We start from the raw sequence: 22,660 nt of genomic DNA, 5'->3' as shown, positions 1-22,660 counted from the left end.
ACCAGAAAAATGTATGATTATAAAGGGATGAGGCAAGGTTGCTCAATGTCTCCGCTGTTATTTATATTAATATTAGAAGTACTGGCTCAAAATATAAGGATTAATAATAAAATCAATGGAATAACTGAGCCAGCAAAATTACAACTTAAAAGAATTCGCAGATGACATTGTATTAACCTTAGAAAAACCAAGAATGAGCATATTGGAGGTGATAGAAAAGATAAGTAGATTTGTAAAATTGGCTGGCTGCAAACAAAATAAAGGGAAAATCAAGATGCTGCTAAAAAAATAAAGAATAATCAAACAAAAAAAAGACATTGAATCGGAATGTGGGTGGGAAATAGAAACAAAAATAAAATATCTGTGGATTTGGTTAACAATAAAAAAACATAATATCTATCAAGACAACTATGTAAAAGCTTGGGAAGAAAGAAAGATTTGGAAATATGGGAGAGAATGAAGCTATCACTGTTTTGGCCATCAAAATGAATGTCCTTCCAATTATAAATGATATCTGATGTTTCATAGAGTGGCAGAAAAAAGTATTAAGGTTCATATGGCAGGGAATGAAGCCCAGAGTAAAATTTAAAATTATGATTGATGAAAAGAAAGAGGAGGTTTGCCCTGCCAGACCTTCAACTTTACTTCGAGGCATCATGCCTATGTTGGATAAAACATGCTCTCTGTTCCCGTTTTTGAAAATGCAAAAAACAAAACAAAACAAACAGTGGGAAAAACTACGAAAATATTAAGCAGCATGAGATTTTCATGTATTCATGAATGTTTCTGGGATGGCAGATCAAACCAATGTACTGCATTTTCTGTTTTCCAGGTAAACAGTGGGGGAAATAGCATCACAACTGAAGAAAATTTCACTTCATATATTTATTTCATTGGCATACGCTTGGTGCTTCAGATCAGGAAACAATGAGCTGGTTTACTCAAATGCTGCAAAACTTGATTAGTTTTCCTTATTTAGAAGAATACCTGATCTCAGTGGTTCACCCTTGGTGGTTTCGTAAGCTTCTGATTTTGCTTTGTTCATTAATGATAGATATATATTTGGCTGGCTGTGCTTGCTCATTTGGGCTATATGTTTACATGAAGATGAATAAGCACCAAGAAACTGGTCCTGATAGCAAAATTTGGAAAAAGCCAAGGAAATTTATTGCTCATATTATAGATATATATGGAAAGATATGGCATGGTGAGTAAAAGTTTTTTTCATAGCAATAATTCTTTCTTATGAGTCACTATAATTTCATAGGACGGGATCAGAATTTCAGGCTTGAAGCACTGGAACAATAGTTGCCACAGTGAATCAGGACTGGACCTCTGAACCCCCCTCAGAGTCACAAAAGCTGCAAGTTTGGGTTGGCTACATAAGGATCAAAACAAAGGCATGGCTATTTATTTATGTACAGTGGTACCTCGGGTTAAATACTTAATTCGTTCCGGAGGGCCGTTCTTAACCTGAAACTGTTCTTAAACTGAAGCATCACTTTTAGCTAATGGGGCCTCCTGCTGCTGCCGTGCCACCGGAGCACAATTTCTGTTCTCATCCTGAAGCAAAGTTCTTAACCCGAGGTAATATTTATGGGTTAGCGGAGTCTGTAACCTGAAGACTCTGTACCCTGAAGCATCTGTAACCCAAGGTACCACTGTATGTACACAAACTATGGAATTTCCCAGCACAGGATGTGGTGATGGCTACTAATTTAGATGGACACTGCGGGAAACAGGATGGCTTAATACAGAGGCCTTTGGCCTGATCCATAGGACTCTTTATATGTTCTCAATGCTTCCCACAAGTCTCATGCTACTGTAAGTGTTGAAACTTAAATCAGAAATACACGACTAAAACCAAGTTTGGGCCATAAGGATGAGACCGTGTAGCTACTTAGGGCATGGTCAAGGGGTGTGTGTGTCCTGGTTTTGGGACGGAGACGGCTCTGGTTGCCCTAACAGATGATATTCGTAGACAACTGGATCGAGGCGGGTCAGGACTGCTGATCCTTTTAGATTTGTCAGCAGCCTTTGACATGGTCGATCATGATCTTCTGGACCATCGCCTTGCAGACGTGGGGATACAGGGCATAGCCCGTAACTGGTTGTGCTCTTTTATCTCTGGTCGGGGACAGAGGGTGGCACTAGGGAGGGAAATGTCGTCACGCCACTCCTTGGTGTGTGGAGTGCCGCAGGGCGCAATTCTCTCCCCAATGCTTTTTAACATCTTTATGCGCCCTCTTGCCCAGATTATCCGGAGCTTTGGGCTGGGCTGTCATCAATATGCTGATGACACTCAGCTCTATCTACTGATGGATGGCCACACCAACTCGGCCCCTTACACACTGACCAGATGCTTGGAAGCTGTGGCTGGATGGTTTCGTGGGAGCCGATTGAAACTAAATCCTTCAAAGACAGAGGTCCTATGGCTAGGTCGGGATAGCATGGGGATGAGGGACCAACTCCCTTCTCTTGCGGGGGCCCAATTAGTGCCATTGCCTTCCGTTAAGAGTTTGGGTGTAATCCTTGACGCCTCCCTTTCCATGGAGGTGCAAGTCACAGCAACAGCCAAGGCGACATTTTTCCACCTTCGCCGCATCAAGCAGTTGGTCCCTTACCTTTCCCGCCCCGACCTGGCCACAGTGATCCATGCAACAGTCATCTCCAGGCTTGACTACTGCAACTCGCTCTACGCGGGGCTGCCCTTGAAGCTGTCCCAGAAACTCCAGCGGGTACAGAATGCTGCAGCGAGGCTCCTCACAGGGTCTCTGCCATGGGAGCATATTCATCCAGTGCTTTTCAAGCTGCACTGGCTCCCGGTGGAGTACAGGGTCAGATTTAAGGTGCTGCTTTTGACCTTTAAAGCCCTTCACGGCCTAGGACCCTCGTACCTACGGGACCGCCTCGCCTGGTATGCCCCACGGAGAGCCTCAAGGTCCATAAATAACAACACCCTAGTGGTCCCAGGCCCTAAGGAAGTTAGATTGGCTTCAACCAGAGCCAGGGCCTTTTCAGCACTGGCCCCAACTTGGTGGAACACTCTGTCTCATGAGACCAGGGCCCTGCAGGATCTGATCTCTTTCCGCAGGGCCTGTAAGACAGAGTTGTTCCGCCTGGCCTTTGGATTGGAGCCAATTTGATTCCCTCCGCCCCCTTTTTCTTTTTTCTTTTCCTTCTCCTGCAATGAGGCTCCATTTTAATATTTTAATGTTCCATTATTTTAATGTTGTATTTTATTTTTGTTTTTAAGTTATAATCACTCATCTTGTTTTTATTATTGCTTGTAAGCCGCTCTGAGCCCGGCCTTGGCTGGGGAGGGCGGGGTATAAATAAAAAATTATTATTATTATTATTATTAGGAAGCAGCTTTCTCACTTGGTAGAAAGTGATTCTGAGAATGGTCTGAAGATGCCTGAAGTTGGAGCTCTTAGGGACAGGGAAGAAATATACTCCAGGCCCTGGATAGCTCTCATACAGAAGGGGGATACTACTCTTTAAATTTAAAAAGTCTCAGAAAAAAATTGTATAACTATAACAACATATTAAACTGTCTCAAGGGCTAAACCCTATATAAAAGCTTAATGTAGACTAAAACAGCAAAACAGAGTTTTAGCTCACTCAAAGTCTGGGCAAAAATGTTTCCACCTGTGCTCAAAAGGAAGCAAGGAAGGAACATTCCACGAGAGGAAAGATCCCTTCATCCATTAAGGGACTACCACAGAGAAATGATGACAACCTAGCATCCAGAATGCTGGAGCATATTGTCGTTGTTGTTTAGTCATTTAGTCGTGTCTGACTCTTCGTGACCCCATGGACCAGAGCATCCCAGGCACTCCTGTCTTCCACTGCCTCCCGCGGTTCGGTCAGATTCATGCTGGTAGCTTTGAGAACACTGTCCAACCATCTCATCCTCTGTCGACCCCTTCTCCTTGTGCCCTCAATCATTCCCAACATCAGGGTCTTTTCCAGGGAGTATTCTCTTCTCATGAGGTGGCCAAAGTATTGGAGCCTCAGCTTCACGATCTGTCCTTCCAGTGAGCACTCAGGGCTCTTTCCTTAAGAATGGATAGGTTTGATCTTTTTACAGTCCATGGGACTTTCAAGAGTCTCCTCCAGCACCATAATTAAAAAGCATATAACAGAGCTTTTAACCTGATCTTAAATTTCTTTTTTTTTTCTGAACCACTCTGATTTCCGCCAGTAATGGTTGTGATATTTCTTTGTTGCATTTTGTATTATTTTCAGGTTATGAAGTTACTGGCGTGGAACATCTCCCTAAAGGACCAGGGATTATTATTTATCATCATGGAGTTGCTCCTCTCGGCTATGCCTTATTTGCGGCTAGATATTTTTTAGAGACGGGGAGAGTGTGCCTTTCATTAATTCATCGTTTGGGGAATTGGATACCAGGTAAACTATTTAAATTTAACTCATGTAAAATATGACAAAAATCAAATTAAAATTAAAATTAACTCATGTAAAATATGACAAAAAACAATGCTATAAGCTTTGAAACAATGCTATAAAATATAAAACTATATATCAGGAAAACAGGTGAAAAACAACTGATAAATGAAATAGCAGCAACAGGTGAATTAGTTTAGTTAGTGCAGATGAAGGTATAATAATAGTAATAATTTATTATTTATACCCCGCCCAGCTGGCTGGGTTTCCCCTGCCACTCTGTGCACATTCCAACAAAAGATTAAAAATACTTTCTCACCATGTCTTTACTAGTAAGACAAAATGAATGTAGGCTGAATTATTATTTCCAATTCACAACTGAATCAGCAGAAATGGTTTCCATGCAGAAATTCTATGCTTTGTTGTACAACTGTTGTACCTCTGAATTTAAACACCACTGGGTGGCAGCTGGGTTGGGGTGGGAGCTACAGCTAAGGAAAAGGTCAGAAGCCCAAGTGAAGCCCCAAAGACATGTCCGTGGCTTTCATAGCAAGTTCAACCTATCAACAAATCTGCACACAGATCCCAGGAAACATGGCCCCACCCGAACACATGGCCTATCAAGCACTCCCACACACAGCTTTTATGCCCCCATGTGACACTGCAGTCAAACACATGTGGCACCTTTGCTGTACTGGTCATGGCGCTCCACTGCCTCTCCCCCCACATCATCTTCCTCTGCATGCAAATGCAAACTTGAATGTATTACAGACTTGACTTGAGGAACACATGTCTAAAAAGTTCCCACCTCAGCACTCAATCCCACTCAATGTGCTTTCCAAAAAAAGCCTACTGAGCAAAAGAGGAATTAGCCTAAAGTCCCCCTCCATGAAATCCTAGTTGAAATGGATTGACAGAGAGCTATGCTTGTGATCCATAATAGTGCAATATATTTGGAATAATGACACTTGTAGTGAATCCACACTATTTCCTAAATAAGTTTCACATAAAATGCATTCTTCTATTTGGGGCTTATTTTTTCAGGGCTGCAGATGGTTTTTTATGTGAGCGGGTTAAAATTTTACAAGAAAGCTGAAATTGTGGAAATGATGAAGAAAGGCCATTTACTGGCCATTGCACCTGGTGGAGCTAGAGAAGCACTGTTTAGTCATGATTACGGCATAATGTGGGAGAAACGCACAGGTTTTGCTCAGGCAGCTTTGGAGGCAAAAGTGGTGAGTGATCTTTGTGCAATTTGCATTGCCTTTATGAATATCCTAGATAAGATGTAATATGTTGACATCCTTGATCCAGCTTCCAAAAAAGCTGAGGATGGCAAATATCCTGTTTGGGGGTCAAATGATATCTGGAGTGCCACAGGTCTCCCCAACACTGCTTTAAAACAAACCTACTGAAATTGGTGACATTTAAAAAGAAAAGATGTAATATGTTGACATCCTTGATCCAGCATCCAAAAAAGTTGAGGATGGCAAATATCCTGTTTGGGGGTCAAATGAAAAACACTGATTTACCGGATCTAGAAGGGCACAATAATAGATATGGGTGGCACTCCTACTTATGGTATAATAAGGTGAAAATACATAAAGGTTTTACAAACCATATATTTAGGGGTGTCCTGTATGAGGTATGGGACAAGAATAAAAATTTAGTAGAAAGAACTACACCTTGGTTGCTATCCCCGATAGATGTACTGACAATAAAAAAGTTAAATATGGAAGGGAAGAGACTAACTTATGAAGATATTTTAGTGAAAGCTGAGAACGGGTGGAAGCTAAAACCATATGACAATATAAAAAGTGCTTTTATGGGATGGATACAAAATCACCAGGTGAATGGTTTATTAAAAGAGGATAAGAAATTGGGATTTAGCGGGGGGAAATCAAGATACCAAATTGAAATTTTAGAAGGCAGAACAAAACTCCTATCTAAAATGTATGAACATTTATTGGAATGGGATACCAAAGATGAACTAATAAAAGAAGTAATGATGAAATGGGCCGTAGATTTCGGTTATAACATTGACTACGACAAATGGGTAAGACTATGGAATGAAGGTATAAGATTCACAGCGTGTTCCACTCTAAAAGAAAACCTAAGTAAAATGATGTATCGGTGGTATATAACCCCGAGTAAATTGGCAAAAATGTATAAAATGCGAGATAGAGCCTGCTGGAAGTGTACATTAAAGGATGGAGAATTTTTTGACATGTGGTGGACATGCGAAAAAATGAAAAAGTTTTCGGATATGATATACAATGAAATGTTTTTGTTTTTTTTCAAATATACATTCCCAAAGAAACCAGAGGCTTTTTTATTAGGGATAGAATCATAGAATCATAGAGTTGGAATAGACCACAAGGGCCATCGAGTCCAACCCCCTGCCAAGCAGGAAACACCATCAGAGCACTCCTAACATATGGTTGTCAAGCCTCTGCTTAAAGACCACCAAAGAAGGAGACTCCACCACACTCCTTGGCAGCAAATTCCACTGTTGAACAGCTCTTACTGTCAGGAAGTTCTTCCTAATGTTTAGGTGGAATCTTCTTTCTTGTAGTTTGAATCCATTGCTCCGTGTCCGCTTCTCTGGAGCAGCAGAAAACAACCTTTCTCCCTCCTCTATATGACATCCTTTAATATATTTGAACATGGCTATCATATCACCCCTTAACCTCCTCTTCTCCAGGCTAAACATGCCCAGCTCCCTTAGCCGTTCCTCATAAGGCATCGTTTCCAGGCCTTTGACCATTTTGGTTGCCCTCCTCTGGACATGTTCCAGTTTGTCAGTGTCCTTCTTGAACTGTGGTGCCCAGAACTGGACACAGTACTCCAGGTGAGGTCTGACCAGAGCAGAATACAGTGGCACTATTACTTCCCTTGATCTAGATGCTATACTCCTATTGATGCAGCCCAGAATTCATTGGCTTTTTTAGCTGCCGCGTCACACTGTTGGCTCATGTCAAGTTTGTGGTCAACCAAGACTCCTAGATCCTTTTCACATGTACTGCTCTCAAGCCAGGTGTCACCCATCTTGTATTTGTGCCTCTCATTTTTTTTGCCCAAGTGCAATACTTTACATTTCTCTCTGTTAAAGTTCATCTTGTTTGTTTTGGCCCAGTTCTTTAATCTGTCAAGGTCATTTTGAAGTGTGATCCTGTCCTCTGGGGTGTTAGCCACCCCTCCCAGTTTGGTGTTGTCAGAGCTGCTTCCAGATCCTAGCTCACAGAGGATCACGCTAGCCAGCGATCATTAAGTAAAAGTCTTTATTGAGTTACAGTTTCCATTCTCAAGCTGCTGCGTGCAACTCTACGTCTAGTGGTTAGATCGGCGAAGCTCCGTCTGAGTCTCCGCCCCTTGTGCACCAACTTAATATCCTAGCCCTGCTCCACCTTTTCCGCCTGACTGTTCTCCTCTGGGTCCCTCTGCCCCCCGGGGTCTCTTCCTTCCGGGATTCTTCTGACGCCGACCCCCCGGACCCTCCTGTCTCCTTGCGCCGGGCTTTAGGACCTGGCTCCCTTTCCGGGCTGCCTACTGCGTCACTTTCCTGTGCATTTGAACTTGGCGCGCGCGCCCAACCTTCCACTTTCCGTCTGACCGTTTCTTCGCTCCCTGATGGAGGTGTGGCCACTCCTGACTCGTGCCCTCCCCCCTGTTGTGAGCTGCCAGCGCTTGATCCCTGGCGCCCTTCCTCTTCCCTGCTCTCTGGCGGTGACGCTGGTCCCGATTTCCAACTGCTCCCCTCTGAGTCCCCTCTGGCTCTATCTTCCTGGGGTGTCCCCCTAGGCTCCCCCCTTGCCCTGGCCACTGGTGCTCCTTTCTGTGAATCTTCTGATTCACTGGAAAGACTCGGAGATCTCGGGTCGTCGTCATCACTCATCTTTTCTTCTGCCTCCTCCCCCTCGCTCTCTGTTTCCTCCCTTGCCCTTGCCTCTGCTCCTGAACCCCTGACAGGTGTCATCTGCAAATTTTATCAGGATGCCCTTGAGTCCATCATCCAAGTCGTTGATAAAGATGTTGAATAAAACCGGGCCCAAGACAGAACCCTGTGGCACCCCACTAGTCACTCTTCTCCAGGATGAAGAGGAACCATTGATGAGCACCCTTTGGATTCGGTCAGTCAGTGTGCTGGTCCCGGGGGTAAGGTACCGTGAGTGTAGCAGAGTCCACACGAAGCGGGGCGAGGTCCGATGCAGAGAGACGGGCGGGGAACAGGAACGCTGGAACAGAAGGCTGAGCAGGTAACAGGAACACCGGATGGTCGGGAACAGGAGGCCGAGCAGGGAACAGGAGTACTGGATAGTCAGGAACAGGAAGCCGAGCAGGGAACAGGAGTACCGGTTAGTCGGGAACAGGAGGCCGAGCAAGGATCAGGATCACAGGAAGGTCCGAAGCCAACAACGACGTTGCTCCCGCAACCTGGGGCCGGGATGAGTGGGCTTTTATCCTCTTCTAAGGTCAGGGGCGGTCCCGACCCCCAGGAGCCCCGCCTACTCTGGCCTTAAGGCGAGCACTCCTCCTGGGGGCAACTAGTTCCCTTCGCCTCTCTGCCCTAAGCCTCTGCAGATCAGGAGAGGCCGAAGGGTTACTGGGCCCTGGAGGAGGCTCACCTGTGGCCACTGAGTCATCAGGCCCCTCTGGGGCCAGGAGGACTTCACCTGGGGCCAGCTCCTGCTGCACTGCCACAGGTGCAGGCTCTTCAGCCTCTAGGCCTTGCCCCAGTTCAGCTGGCCCTGGAGGCGGGGACTCCTGTGCAGGCTGGGATTCCTCTGTTTCATCCTCCGAATCGGAATCCCAGGCCATCACAGTCAGCCAGTTACAAATCCACTGAGTGGTAGCATAGTAAAGACCGCATTTTACCAGCTTCTTTACAAGAATATCATGGGGCACCTTGTCAAATGCCTTGCTGAAATCAAGGTAGGCTACATCCACTGCGTTCCCTTCATCTACCAGGCTTGTAATTCTGTCAAAAAATGAGATCAGGTTAGTCTGACATGACTTATTTTTCAGAAATCCATGCTGACTATCGGTGATCACAGCATTCCTTTCTAGGTGCTGACAGACTGTTTGCTTAATGATGTGCTCCAGAATCTTCCCTGGTATTGATGTCAGACTGACTGGGCGATAATTATTTGGGTCCTCTCTTTTCCCCTTTTTGAAAATAGGGACAACATTTGCCCTCTTCCAGTCTACTGGGATGTCGCCTGTTCTCCAGTAATTCTCAAAGATGACTGCCAGTGGTTCTGAGATCACATCTGCCTGTTCTTTTAATACTCTTGGATGCAGTTCATCTGGCCCTGGAGACTTGAATACATCTAAACTAGCCAAGTATTCTTGTACTATCTCCTTAGTTATTCTGGGCTGTGTTTCCTCTGCTGGATAATAGGAGATGAAGTGAGAAAAGAAGACTGCAAATTATTCTTGTATGCCACGACTGCTGCAAGGATTCCCTAGAGTTACCAACCCTAATGGAGTGGCAGACAAAATTATTCAAGTATATTGAATTGGCAAAAATGAGTTATAAAATCCGAGACCAAAAAGTGACAAAGTTTGAGGAGGAGTGGAGTAAATTTGTTGTGTATATATGAAATAACTGTAGAAGTTTAAAAACTGTAGCATGATGTATATAGAATGTAATTAAGAATCTGCAGGAATGGATGTAAACTGGGAAAACCAAAGCAGGGAAGGAGGGAAGTTGGGGTGCAAAATTGCGCAGGGTAAATAAGATAAAAAAGGTTGAATGTTAAAGTTAAAGTTTTAATAAAAGGCGAAAGATTTATACGATCTGAAGAGAAACCAGACTTCCGGGGTGGCGCCATCGGTAATGGCCGCTTCCCTCTGATTTGGAGGGACAGAGCTCCACGGAAACTGGGTCTTTACCACTACGGCGCAGCGGGGACCCCTCAAAAATCACAGGCGGGGGAAGCCTGTGAACTTGGGACTCAGTGGGCACCGTTTGCGGCCCCCCCATTGCAAAAGGAGCTCGGCAACGGGCTCCGGAGCGGAGTGGGGGTGGCGTGGTGCTGTGAGCCGATTGCTTCTTCCGTGGAGTGAAGCCGCAAAGCTGTTACTGGAGAGCGCTGTCTTTTTCCTGGGACAATTGGCTTTTGAAAACAACTACCCATGAGTAGGATTGAAACAGATTCAAAGAAAGACATTTAATTTGGTACTGAGCGGGGAAGGTACAACCAGGAAGTCTGCTTTCCCTGCGTTGTAAATAGATCAAAGCAAAGAGACTCTAAAGCGGAAACAAAGAAGTTGCTTGGGGGGGAAAAAGGCTGATCTTAACATCTGAAAGTGGTTCTCCCCCTCCGGATTGCAGGAGAGGAGGGGGGGAAGACTGAGCTGAATATACCTGCAAAAAAAGAAGGGGAAAAGGAAGTAATAATTTATTGTTTAAAATCTGGAACGGACTGCCTTGAGATAAGGGTCGCATAGCAGAAAGTTTTGACAGCTAACTCTGTAAAAGGGATACAGTGTTTCTGGACTTCTTCTGGTTTGAAAGTAACTGTTTAAATGCACTGAGACTGTTGTTTTTAAAGTGAATTGGGAGCTTACAAAGATAATTTTTGTTCTCAAAAGTTGCAAGTTCTGGTTTTTATTGTGTCACCCTAGAGGAAGCTGGACATTGCTACAATAACAACGGGCTCAGAGAAAAATTCCATTTCATTTTATACCAAAACAATTGTTGTACTGTGGGAGTGACCTTGAATTTCTATGAGACTGTTATGGCAGATGGGAAAGGGAAGATAGAGTTGTCACAGGAAAAACCCACTACTACTAGGTCTGGCAGACAATTCTGGGCAGATACTGCGCAGCGAAGGTTTTCGACATCTGGTGCGTCTGGAACATTAGGGGTCACACTCCCACAGGCTAAACCAAAAGTTATGTCGTCGGAAGAAGTTTTGGCACAGGCACTTGCTAAAATTAATGAATCTTTGGAAAGTTTAAGCAAACAGGTAGCTGAGACAAACAGACAAGTAGCTGAGACCAATAAACAAGTAGCTGAGACAAATAAACAAGTTGTGGAAGCATCAAGCAAAATTGATTTAAATACTACAAGTATTAATAATTTGGGGCAGAAGGTGAACACAAATACAGAGACCATCGAAAAATTACTACAGGAATCTGCATCAACTCGGAAGTTAGCTGAGGAGGCAAAAGACATTGCAACTGCTACCCAAGAGAAGATTCCACCGGTATATAAGAAATTGGAGGACCATGATGTGACATTTTCTATGATTGAATTGAAAGACAGACAAAGAAATTTAAGAATTAGAGCCGTACCAGAACGGGAGCAAGACAAACTGGCTGAATTTCTTACACAGGAATTTACAGACTTTTGGCAACTGGATCTGGGGAAGGAAGAATTTAAGATAGTGAACGCATTTAGACTTGGAAGAAGACTAACTAAGAATAAGGCGAGAGACTGTTTGATTACCTTTCGTACAAAAGAAGAGAGAGATAAAATTTTGAATTTGCACTATCAAAAGACCTTGGAAATTGACGAATCAAGTGTGGTGATATTTAAAGACATTCCAAAACATCTGTTGGATTTAAGGTCCAAATACGGAGATCTAGTGGACCTGTTGAAAAGAAATAGAATTCTCTTCAGGTGGGAATTTCCACAAGGCCTGTCCTTTAAATATAAAGGAAGAAAGATAAAGATAAAATCAGTTGATGAAAAAGACAGGTTCTTGAAAGACCACGAGGAAGATTTACAGAAAGAAGTGGAAGCCGAAGAAGAGCCAAAAGGCATACTAGACATAGCAAATCTATCTTTTGGATTGCACGGCCCAGAAAAAGTGACACTACCCACAGAACAAGAACAGACACTCGGAGCAGTTGGAGGTAAAGTTAAGTAGCCCCATTATGGCCCTGCAACTACTAAGTTGGAATTGTAACGGTTTGAACTCTCCTCGAAGGAGGAAAAGTGTGTTTCATTTACTAAAAACAGAACAATTGGACTTGATTTGTTTACAAGAAACACATATAATAAGGGCACACAGGAAATTATTGATTAATAAAAGATTGGGACAGGAGTTTGTTTCATCTGATAAAGTTAAAAAAAGAGGAGTTGTGATCTATGCAAAGGAGAAACTATCACCGAAATTTATTTTTAAAGATTACCAAGGAAGATTTTTGGCAATTGAAATTCAAGTACAAGGAGAGAAATTTTTGATTGTAGGAATTTATGCACCGAATGAGGGGAAATCGGAATTTTATAAAAAGTTGCATGAGACTTTATTGAACTATTTGGATTACAATTTGATCTTGTTGGGGGACATGAATGGTGTAGTATCTACAAATATGGACAAGGCACAAAGACAGGTAGTCACCAAGGATGGTAGATTACCAAAAACATTCTTTGAGATGACAGACAATATGGACTTAGTGGACATTTGGAGAGTAAAGAACCCCTTGGGAAGAGAGGGAACTTTCTTTTCTGAAGCCAAGATGACATGGACTAGAATTAACCAAATATGGATAACTAGAGGAATGGCACCAAAGATAAGGAAAATAGAAATCTGCCCAAAAACTTGCTCCGACCACAACTCTGTAAGGATGGAGATGAAACAAATAACAACCGGATCCTTCAGATGGAGGATGAATGATACCTTATTTAGAGATGAGGAAGTGTATAAAAAGGCCCAAAAAACATTGAGAGACTATTTCGAAATAAATATGAACACCAATGTAGAAAAAAGAGTAATCTGGGACGCAAACAAAGTTGTTATGAGAGGGTTTCTGATACAGCAGAATGCTATAAAGAAGAGAAGTCAAAATGAGAAGAAAGATAAAATTCTGGAGAAAATAAAAGAAAATGAGAAGAAATTGAGAGCAAAACCAAAGTCCCAGGAGATTTTGAGAGAAATAAAATTATATCAAGTACAATATATGGAAATAATGAATCATTATTCTCGGGCCTTCTCGGTAGTGGCGCCCTCCCTGTGGAATGCCCTCCCACCAGATGTCAGAGAGAACAACAACTACCAAACTTTTAGGAAACATCTGAAGGCAGCCCTGTTTAGGGAAGCTTTTAATGTTTGATGTATCATAGTATTTTAATATTCTTTTGGAAGCCGCCCAGAGTGGCTGGGGAAACCCAGCCAGATGGGCGGGGTATAAATAATAAATTATTATTATTATTATTATTATTATTATTATTATTATTATTCAGGAAATAGAATGGAAAATTAAACAAATGAGACAAAAAACATTTGAATCAGCCAATAAATGTGAGAAACTGTTGGCCTGGCAAATGAAAAAAAGACAAAAATTAAACACTATTACAAATTTAGAAGTGGAAGGAAAGAATATACATAATCCAATTGAGATTAAAAATTGTTTTCAGAAGTATTTTAAACAATTATACATGCAAGGGCCACAGAAAGAAATGGACATAGACCAATTTTTGAAGACAAATGGATTACAAAAAATCTCTCAAGTTAATGCTGAACCATAAAATATCTGAACAGGAGGTAGAAGGTGCCATTCAAAACATGCAATTGGGCAAATCTCCAGGACCAGATGGGCTGACTTCTAGATATTATAGATCTTTGAAAGAGTGGTTATTGCAACCTTTGAAAGAAGTCTGCAATGAAATACTGGAAGGGAAAAGGGCACCAGAGTCGTGGAAAGAGGCGTACATCACACTTATACTGAAAACAGAGACTGAAAAGACTCAGCTTAAGAACTACCGCCCTATATCGTTACTTAATGTGGATTATAAAATTTTTGCAGACATTTTGGCCAAGAGATTGAAAAAAAGTATTGATGGAAGAGATCCATAAAGACCAAGCGGGCTTTCTCCCAGGAAGACACATGTCTGATAATTTGAGGAATATAATAGATATTTTGGAAAAACTAGAAGTGAATATAACCACTAAAGCAGTTTTGATATTTGTGGACGCGGAGAAAGCTTTGGACAACATCTCTTGGAGTTCCATGAAGAAGAACCTACATGGGATGGGGGTAGGCCAAGTCCTTGAAAATGGTATAGGTGCAATATACTCTGAACAAAAGGCTAAATTAATTGTAAATAATGTGGTTACTGAAGAATTTAAAATAGAAAAGGGGACATGACAGGGGCGCCCAATTTCCCCACTGCTTTTCATATCGGTCCTGGAGGTCCTGCTAAACATGATTAGAAGGGACCGGTTGGTTAAAGGTATACAGGTCGGAGCTAAACAATATAAACTGATAGCATTTGCAGATGACTTAGTACTGACGTTACAGGAGCCAGAATCTAGTACTAAAAGGGTTTTAGAAAGACTCTCCTCCCTGGAAGAGAGGGGAGTGGTTGTGGGCGGGAACCCGAGCACCGCCCCTAGCAGGGGGCATTAGCCCCCTGCCTCCTCCTCTCACCTGGCTGGCGCCCACGCCCCCTTGGCAGGCATCCAACCAGGTGCCTTCAAGGGTGCGTGTTCAGCAGCCTTTTGTGGCGGCGCCAGCCTCTCCTCGGCCTCATTCTTCTCCGTCCTCTCGTCGCAAGTCACCCACCCTCCACTCCCTTTTAGCTCAGGGTCTTTGTTCTTTGGCCTTGCTATGGACCTTAGTTTGGTCGCCCTGGTTGTCTAGGGGGCCTGGTAGGAATTTTTCCATTTGGCATTAGGCTTTTTGGTTTTTTCGCCTACCTTGTAGCAATCGTCACAACTTTTTGTGGTATTGGTGGGTAGGTTAGGCATTGGAATAATGTGTTGTGGTGTGTCGAAGGGCTGGGTATGGCCATCGCCTATGCCTTCAATTTTTGGGTATTCCGTTAAAGGAATCTGGCGGTCGTGTACTCTGTCCAATGCCTGCTTGGCGGGAGGCCATGGCACGACCCCCGGTGACATCAGGGGAGAGCCTATAGTTGGATTAGCATCAACAGGCTCCACCTACTGGTGAATAAACCCACTTGTTTTAGACATCCAATGCCTAAGCCAATACCTTTTCACTGCTGTAATCAATAAAGTTGTGGCCTTTTCTTGCCCATTAACCTTATATCCCGTGTCCTTGTGTATTTATTTCACATCGCGGGGGTCGGGTCCTCGAACCACAATTAATTCAGGAATTTGGTCAAGTGGCTGGTTTTAAACTGAATAAGTTAAAAACTAAGGTTTTAGAGAAAAATTTAACACCGATTGAAAGAGATAGGTTTCAGAATGAGACAGGATTGACTGTGGTAAAGAAAGTGAAATATTTGGGGATTAACGTGACAGCCAAAAATGGGAATTTATTTAAAGATAATTATGAAAAATGTTGGAAAGATTTAGAAATTTGGTCAAATTCGAAGCTTTCTCTGTTGGGCCGAATTGCTGTGATAAAAATGAATGTATTGCCGAGAATGTTGTTTTTATTTCAGACATTGCAAATTGTGGACAAGATGGATTGTTTTAAGAGGTGGCAGAGAGATATCTCTAGATTTGTCTGGCAGGGCAAGAAGCCCAGAATAAAATTTAAGATACTGACAGATGTAAAGGAAAGGGGTGGATTTGCCCTGCCAGACCTTAAACTTTACTATGAATCAGCAGCATTTTGCTGGTTGAAAGAATGGCTACTTCATGAAAACACAGACATTTTGGATTTAGAAGGTTTTAACAATGTATTTGGTTGGCATGCATATTTATGGTATGATAAGGTCAAAGCTCATAAAGCATTAAAAAATCATATTGTCAGGAAAGCTTTGTTTAATGTTTGGATAAGATAAAAGGACTTGTTGGAAAATAAAACCCCAAGGTGGCTGTCACCAATGGAAGCAAAAGCTCAATATGGAGGCCAAATGGCCGACATACTGGGAAATTTTGAAACAAGACGGAGATAGATTGAAATTGCAGAGTTTTGAGAAATTAAAAAACAGAGTGAGAGACTGGCTTCATTATTATCAGATAATGGAGACATATAATTTGGATAAGAAAATTGGCTTCCAGGTGGAAAAGTCAAAATTAGAAACAGAACTGTTAGAACCCAAAACTAAGAATTTGTCAAGAATGTATAATTTGCTGTTGAAATGGAATACTCAGGATGAAACGGTGAAATCTGTTATGATTAAATGGGCACAGGATGTTGGAAATAATATTATGTTTGCTGACTGGGAACAGTTATGGACCACAGGTATGAAGTTTACGGCATGTAATGTCTTAAGAGAGAATATTATGAAAATGATATACAGGTGGTACATGACCCCAGTCAAGCTCGCAAAAATCTATCATTTGCCCGATAACAAATGTTGGAAATGTAAAGAAACGGAAGGTACATTCTTTCACCTTTGGTGGACGTGCCCAAAGATTAAGGCTTTCTGGGAAATGATATATAATGAACTGAAAAAGGTATTTAAATATACCTTCCTGAAGAAACCAGAGGCCTTTCTCCTGGGCATTGTCGGCCAATTGGTGCCAAAGAAGGACAGAACTTTTTTTATGTATGCAACAACAGCAGCAAGAATACTTATTGCAAAGTATTGGAAGACACAAGATCTACCCACCCTGGAAGAATGGCAGATGAAGGTGATTGACTACATGGAATTGGCAGAAATGACTGGCAGAATCCGAGACCAGGGAGAAGAGTCGGTGAAAGAAGACTGGAAGAAATTCAAAGACTACTTACAGAAACATTGTAAAATTAATGAATGTTAGAAGGATGTTGGATAGAAACTAAGCGGTTTCCAGCTGTAATGCTTTAAGAGATATGGGGGGGGGGGGAGAGGTTTTACAAATGGGTAAAAGTTTAATGGTAAGGATTTGCTGAACTAACAAATCGAACTGGAATACAAAGAAGGGAGGTATGAGGAGGTCTGAGGAAATAAGTGTATGGAAGTTATGTTATTGAAAATTAATGTGTGTTTTTAACTGTTTTTTATTTTGTATGTTTATTTTTCTTTTTTTCTTGTTATATCTTAAAAACTTTTAATAAATATCTTTAAAAAAAATAAAGTTAAAGTTTTATTTAATTTTGTTTTGTTTTTGAAAATCAAAAAAGGAATTAAATAAATAAATAAAGCCAAATACATTATCATTTATGAGTAGCTTCTCATTATAATCCCAGATGTGAAGCATTCTTCGTAGTCCATAACAAAAATAAAGGCAGGATGGTTGGGACAAAATAATTATCCAGTCCTAACCTTTCTTTTCATGTTTGTTTCATCTTTTATTTTTTTAGCCCATCATCCCTATTTTTACACAAAACAGTTGTGAAGCATACAGGACCATTGGAAAGACAAGTAAGTTAAATACCTTGGTTGATCAAGAGATCTCAGGCAATATACATTTTAATAATATAGAATGATCTTTTAAAAAGAATATCTATTTACTACTCACTAATAGATTTTATTCCATGTCCACTTATCTGCAAAAGCTGTTCTGCCTCCTCAGTACTGAGTAAACATGCCCTTGCTTAGTTTTCTATTAGATTTGACAGAAAGCTATAATCGATAAATGTGGGAGCAACCCTAACATGGAGGGGAACTGAACAGGAAACATACCATATTCTGCAGTCTATTGTACACAACTTATGACTGATTGCAAAGAGCTGAGAAGAGCTGACTGAATATCTTGTATCTCTTTTCCCAAGCACTCACTTTATTTAACTCTTCCTCTCTGGGATGTATTTATTGCAACTGCTAAACACTGAGAATGTCAACTAATTTCAAATTTGATATGGTGTCACTTTACTTCAGAATCTTCCTCTATTTCATACACAGGGCTGACAAAATGGCTGTATGATAAAACTCGAAGTACGTTCGTTCTCGTTTACGGAGGGTTTCCAGTGAAATTGAGGACATTTATTGGAGAACCCATCCCATATGATCCAAATATAACAGCTGTAGAGCTGGCTCAAAGAGTAAGTTAACTCTAAACTTGGAAGTTTGAAAGGAGAATATTTCTTTTTTCTTTAAAAAAATATTTTTATTAAGCATTTTTAACAAATCAAATTATAAATCAAATATAACCAATTACATTTCTCCCCTCCCTCCCTCTTCCGCCCTCCAGAGACCTTCAGCTCCCCTCTCTGATTTGTTCATACATATGATTCTCTGCATGTTGTAAAGTTGTACATATCATTACCTTTTCTGTCATATGGTCTACTACTAAATTTGTGGATGTTTATTCAAAACCTGCCAAGGAGTCCAAATCCATTTGTTGTCTTTTTGAATAGTTTTGTAAATAGTTCCCATTCTTCCTTGAAGGCACGGTTGTCCTTCTCACGCAGTTTATGTGTTAACTTCGCTAACTCCGCATAGCTCATCAGTTTTTCTTGCCATTGTTCTTTCATTGGGATTTCCTCATTCTTCCATCCTTCTGCTAACAAGACTCTTGCCGCTGTTTTAGCATACATAAATAAGTTCTTTGTTTTTCTTGGCAGGTGTTGTCCTAAAATCCCTAACAAAAATGCTTCTGTTTTTTTTTTACAAATGTCATTTTGAACACTTTTTCAATTCATTGTATATCACCTCCCAATTTTTAAAAAAACTTATCTACATTCCCACCACATATGATACAAAGTACCTTCTTTATCTTTACATTTCCAACATGTATTTGACCCAGTTTTATACATTTTTGCCATTTTTACTGGTGTAATATACCATCTATACATTATGTTCATATAATTTTTTTTCAAAAGAGAACAATCTGTAAATTTCAAATCTACCTTCCACAGCTTTTCCCAATCCTCAATTTGTATATTTTGTCCTATGTCTTGTGCCCATTTAATCATGACTGATTTAACCTCCTCATCTTTCGTTTCCCATTCTAGCAGAATACTATATGCTTTCTTCAATAACTTCACTTCTTCTATAACCTCCTTTTGGAATCTAGAGATTGTATAGCTAAACCCCTTGTCTGTAATGCAACCAACTCTGCACATGATCTTTAATTTCCTCATAATCTTTTAATTTCCATTTTCCTTCTTGGTCTCTCAGTAGGACTCTATATGTGGGCCACTTTCCCCTTTTGCCAAGCAGTTTGAGTAACAAAGCTTCAATTGGTGATAACCACCAAGGTGTTTTTTGTTCTATTAAATCTTTGTACCTCTCCCACCCTCTCATTAATAATCTTATAATTATGTGATTGTAAAATCCTTTATGTACTTTCCCTTTCCCATACCATAAGAATGCATGCCATCCATATCTGTTATCATGACCTTCCAAATCTAATGCTTCTTCCCTTTCCAGTTTTATCCAGTCCCTAATCCAGACCAAACATGCAGCCTCATAATACAGTTTAAAATCTGGGAGGGCAAAGCCTCCTCTTTCTTTTATATCTGAAAGTATTTTATGTTTAATCCTTGGCCTTTTGCCCCCCCCCAGATAAACCCCCCCAATTTTTTTAAATTAGATTTTAATAATCTAAATAATAAATAAATAATAAATAAATAATAATCTAAATTAGATTATAACAAATATAACAGAAAAGAGAAAAAACACACAAAAGAAAAACACATTAAAATACTAAAAAAGCAAAACAAAAAAATTAAACCACATATTACTTGTGAAACCCAATTTATCTTTAATTGTTAATTGACTTCCTCGGATCCCTCCTATCTGAATTTCATTGTATCACCTTATAACAGCTCTCCAATATCATTTTTTTACTAAAATTAATTCTGTCATGTCAATTAACTATCTTCTTTCATGTCTTAATATTGCAAATCCAAATTAGTTACAATTCAATCTTATTTTAATCCTAGCTCTATTTGGTACTTTCAAGTGACTACTAGTTAAATTCAATTAAATTAATTAAATGATCCTTAAATTTCTTCCAATCTTCTTGGTGATCCTCTTCTTTCTGGCCGCGGATTCTTCCAGTCAGGTCAGCTGGCTCCCAAAAATCCAGCATCTTCATCTGCCATTCTTCCACCGTTGCGATTTCTTGGGATTTCCATTTTTTGGCTAATAACAATCTTGCCGCTGTGGTTGCATACAAAAATAATCTAACATCTTTTGGGGGTAATTCCAATCCTATTATTCCAAGTAGAAAGGCCTCTGGTTTCTTAATAAATGTATTTTTCAACATTTTTTTCCAATTCATTATAAATCTTTTCCCAGAAGTCTTTCACCTTGGGTCACGTCCACCACATGTGAAAAAAAGGACCTTCTTTTTCTCTACATTTCCAACATATATTGTCATTCGTGTGGCATATCTTTGCAATTTTACTGGGGTTAAGTACCATCTATACATCATTTTCATGACGTTTTCTTTTAATACAGTACATGCAGTAAACTTAACCCCTTTCTTCCACAACCTTTCCCAATCTTCCAACATTATATTGTGTCCAGCATCTCTTGCCCAATCAATCATAACAGATTTAACTTGTTCATCCTTCGTATACCACTCCAACAGCAGATTATACATTTTAGATAAATTTTTAACTTTAGTATCTAACAACTCCGTTTCCAGTTTGGTTTTTCCTAAAAGTCTTATTCAGCTCACGGCTTCGGGCATCGGTAGCTGTTTTCACTTTTATTCCAGCGGAAAGGGACCAACCTCCGTGTTTAAGTCCCTTCCTGTCAAATTAAATGTCCAAATTTTAAGTCCTTTTTACTGAAGATTTTCCAAATTTATTTTGAGAAATTGGCCGCTCATGAATGCCGGACTTGGAGCTTCACGCAATGAAGAAAGCGAGTTGATTCCAAAGTGCCCACGTCTCCAACCCCGCTCGCTCTCGGGGCTCTTTACAAGAGCTTACCGGGGAGCGGGGGGAGTCGTTCTGGGCACCCGCAGAAACACCAGATCCTCAGAATGCTCAATCTGAGGTTTTTTTCAGGATACCGCAACACTCACGGTCTCCCCAGCCTTCAATGCACTGGGGCTCTTTCAGCCAAAAGAACTCCCCTAAGTCAACTTAGAGATATCTTTTTGCCATCTTTTGAGGCAATCATCCTTAACCATTACTGGGACTGTCTGGAAGAGAAAGAGCATTTTTGGCAACACATTCATTTTTACCGCTGCAATTCTTCCTAGTAGGGAAAGGTTCATTCTACTCCATATTTCTAAATTCCTTTTTATCTCAGACCATACTTTTTCATAATTGTCTTTATACATGTTTATATTTCTTGTAGTTAACCATATCCCTAAATATTTTACTTTTTTATGTATTTCTATCTCAATACTTTGCACCAATTTTTTTTCTCTTCCTCTTTTAAATTTTTATCTAATAATTTAATTTTATTTCTATTTAATTTGAATCCTGCCACTTCCCCAAATTCTTGAATTTTCTCTATTACTCTAGGAAGAGAATTTTTTGGATCTTCTACTGTGATTACTAAATCACCAGCAAAGGCTTTCAGCTTAAATTCATCCCCCCGCCCCAGTTTTTATCCCTTTAATCTCTTTGTCCGTGCTTATATTTCTTGCATGTACTTCCAGGACCAGGATGAACAATAGTGGTGACAACAGACATCCTTGCCTATAGTTCCTTTTTGTATTTTACATTAATTCGTTATCACCTGATTTACACTTAATTTTGCAGTTTGTTCTGAATATATTGCTTGTAACCCTTTTAAAAATTTATATCCACAATTAATTTCTTCAAGTATTTTTTTCATGAAGTCCCAGGAAATAATAATAATAATAATAATAATAATAATAATAATAATAATAATAATAATAATAATAATAATAATAAAAATAAATAAATAAATAAATAAATAAATAAATAATTTTTTATATCCCGCCCATCTGGCTGGGTTTCCCCAGCCACTCTGGGCAGCTTCCAACAAAGTATTAAAATACAGTGGAAACATTGTCAAAAGCTTTTTTGGCACCTATAAACATCATTGCTGCTTTTTTTTCATTTTTTACCTCCAGGTATTCTATCACATTCAAAATATTCCTTATATTCTCTTTCATTTGTCTGCCTGGAAAAAACCCTGCCTGATGTTGATGTATATATTCACCTAAGATTTTTTTCATCCTATTCGCTAATATGTTTGCAAATAATTTATAACCATTATTTAATAATGAAATAGGCCTGTAATTTTTTATTTGCATTAAATCCGAATCTTGTTTTGGGATCAATGTTATATAAGCTTCTTTCCATGTTCCGGGGATTTCACCTGTCATTAACATCTCATTCATCAAATCTTTCAATGGATTTACTAATGGTTCACTTAACTTTTCATAATATTTTGCCGTTAATCCATCTGGTCCTGGAGACTTACCACTTTTTGTCCAATTTATTGCATCTAAAACTTCTTGAGCTGTTATTTGAGTATTTAAAGCCACAAATTGTTCCTCTTTTATTTTTGGCAGATTAC

General features: G+C 40.3%; 1 protein-coding gene across 3 annotated transcripts in view; it reads left to right on the top strand.

The window, feature by feature from the left end:
- LOC308579509 (DGAT1/2-independent enzyme synthesizing storage lipids-like) overlaps positions 1 to 22,660 on the top strand; it is a 92,088-nt gene that overhangs the window by 38,813 nt on the left and 30,615 nt on the right. For 2 of the 3 annotated variants that reach the window (XM_081214058.1, XM_081214057.1), the window contains exons 2-6: positions 833 to 1,207; positions 4,252 to 4,416; positions 5,455 to 5,645; positions 17,566 to 17,626; positions 18,107 to 18,246. In XM_081214058.1, coding sequence (XP_081070184.1) covers positions 928 to 1,207; positions 4,252 to 4,416; positions 5,455 to 5,645; positions 17,566 to 17,626; positions 18,107 to 18,246 — 837 coding nt within the window. In that variant the 5' untranslated portion in view covers positions 833 to 927. The remainder of the gene's footprint in view (positions 1 to 832; positions 1,208 to 4,251; positions 4,417 to 5,454; positions 5,646 to 17,565; positions 17,627 to 18,106; positions 18,247 to 22,660) is intronic. The other variant, XM_081214059.1, reaches the window with a different exon arrangement.

Source organism: Podarcis bocagei, assembly GCF_964188305.1.
Source record: "Podarcis bocagei genome assembly, contig: HAP1_SCAFFOLD_109, whole genome shotgun sequence".
NCBI lineage: Eukaryota > Metazoa > Chordata > Lepidosauria > Squamata > Lacertidae > Podarcis > Podarcis bocagei.
Note: the sequence above shows the minus strand (reverse complement) of the source record. Positions and strands in the feature narration are given on the sequence as shown.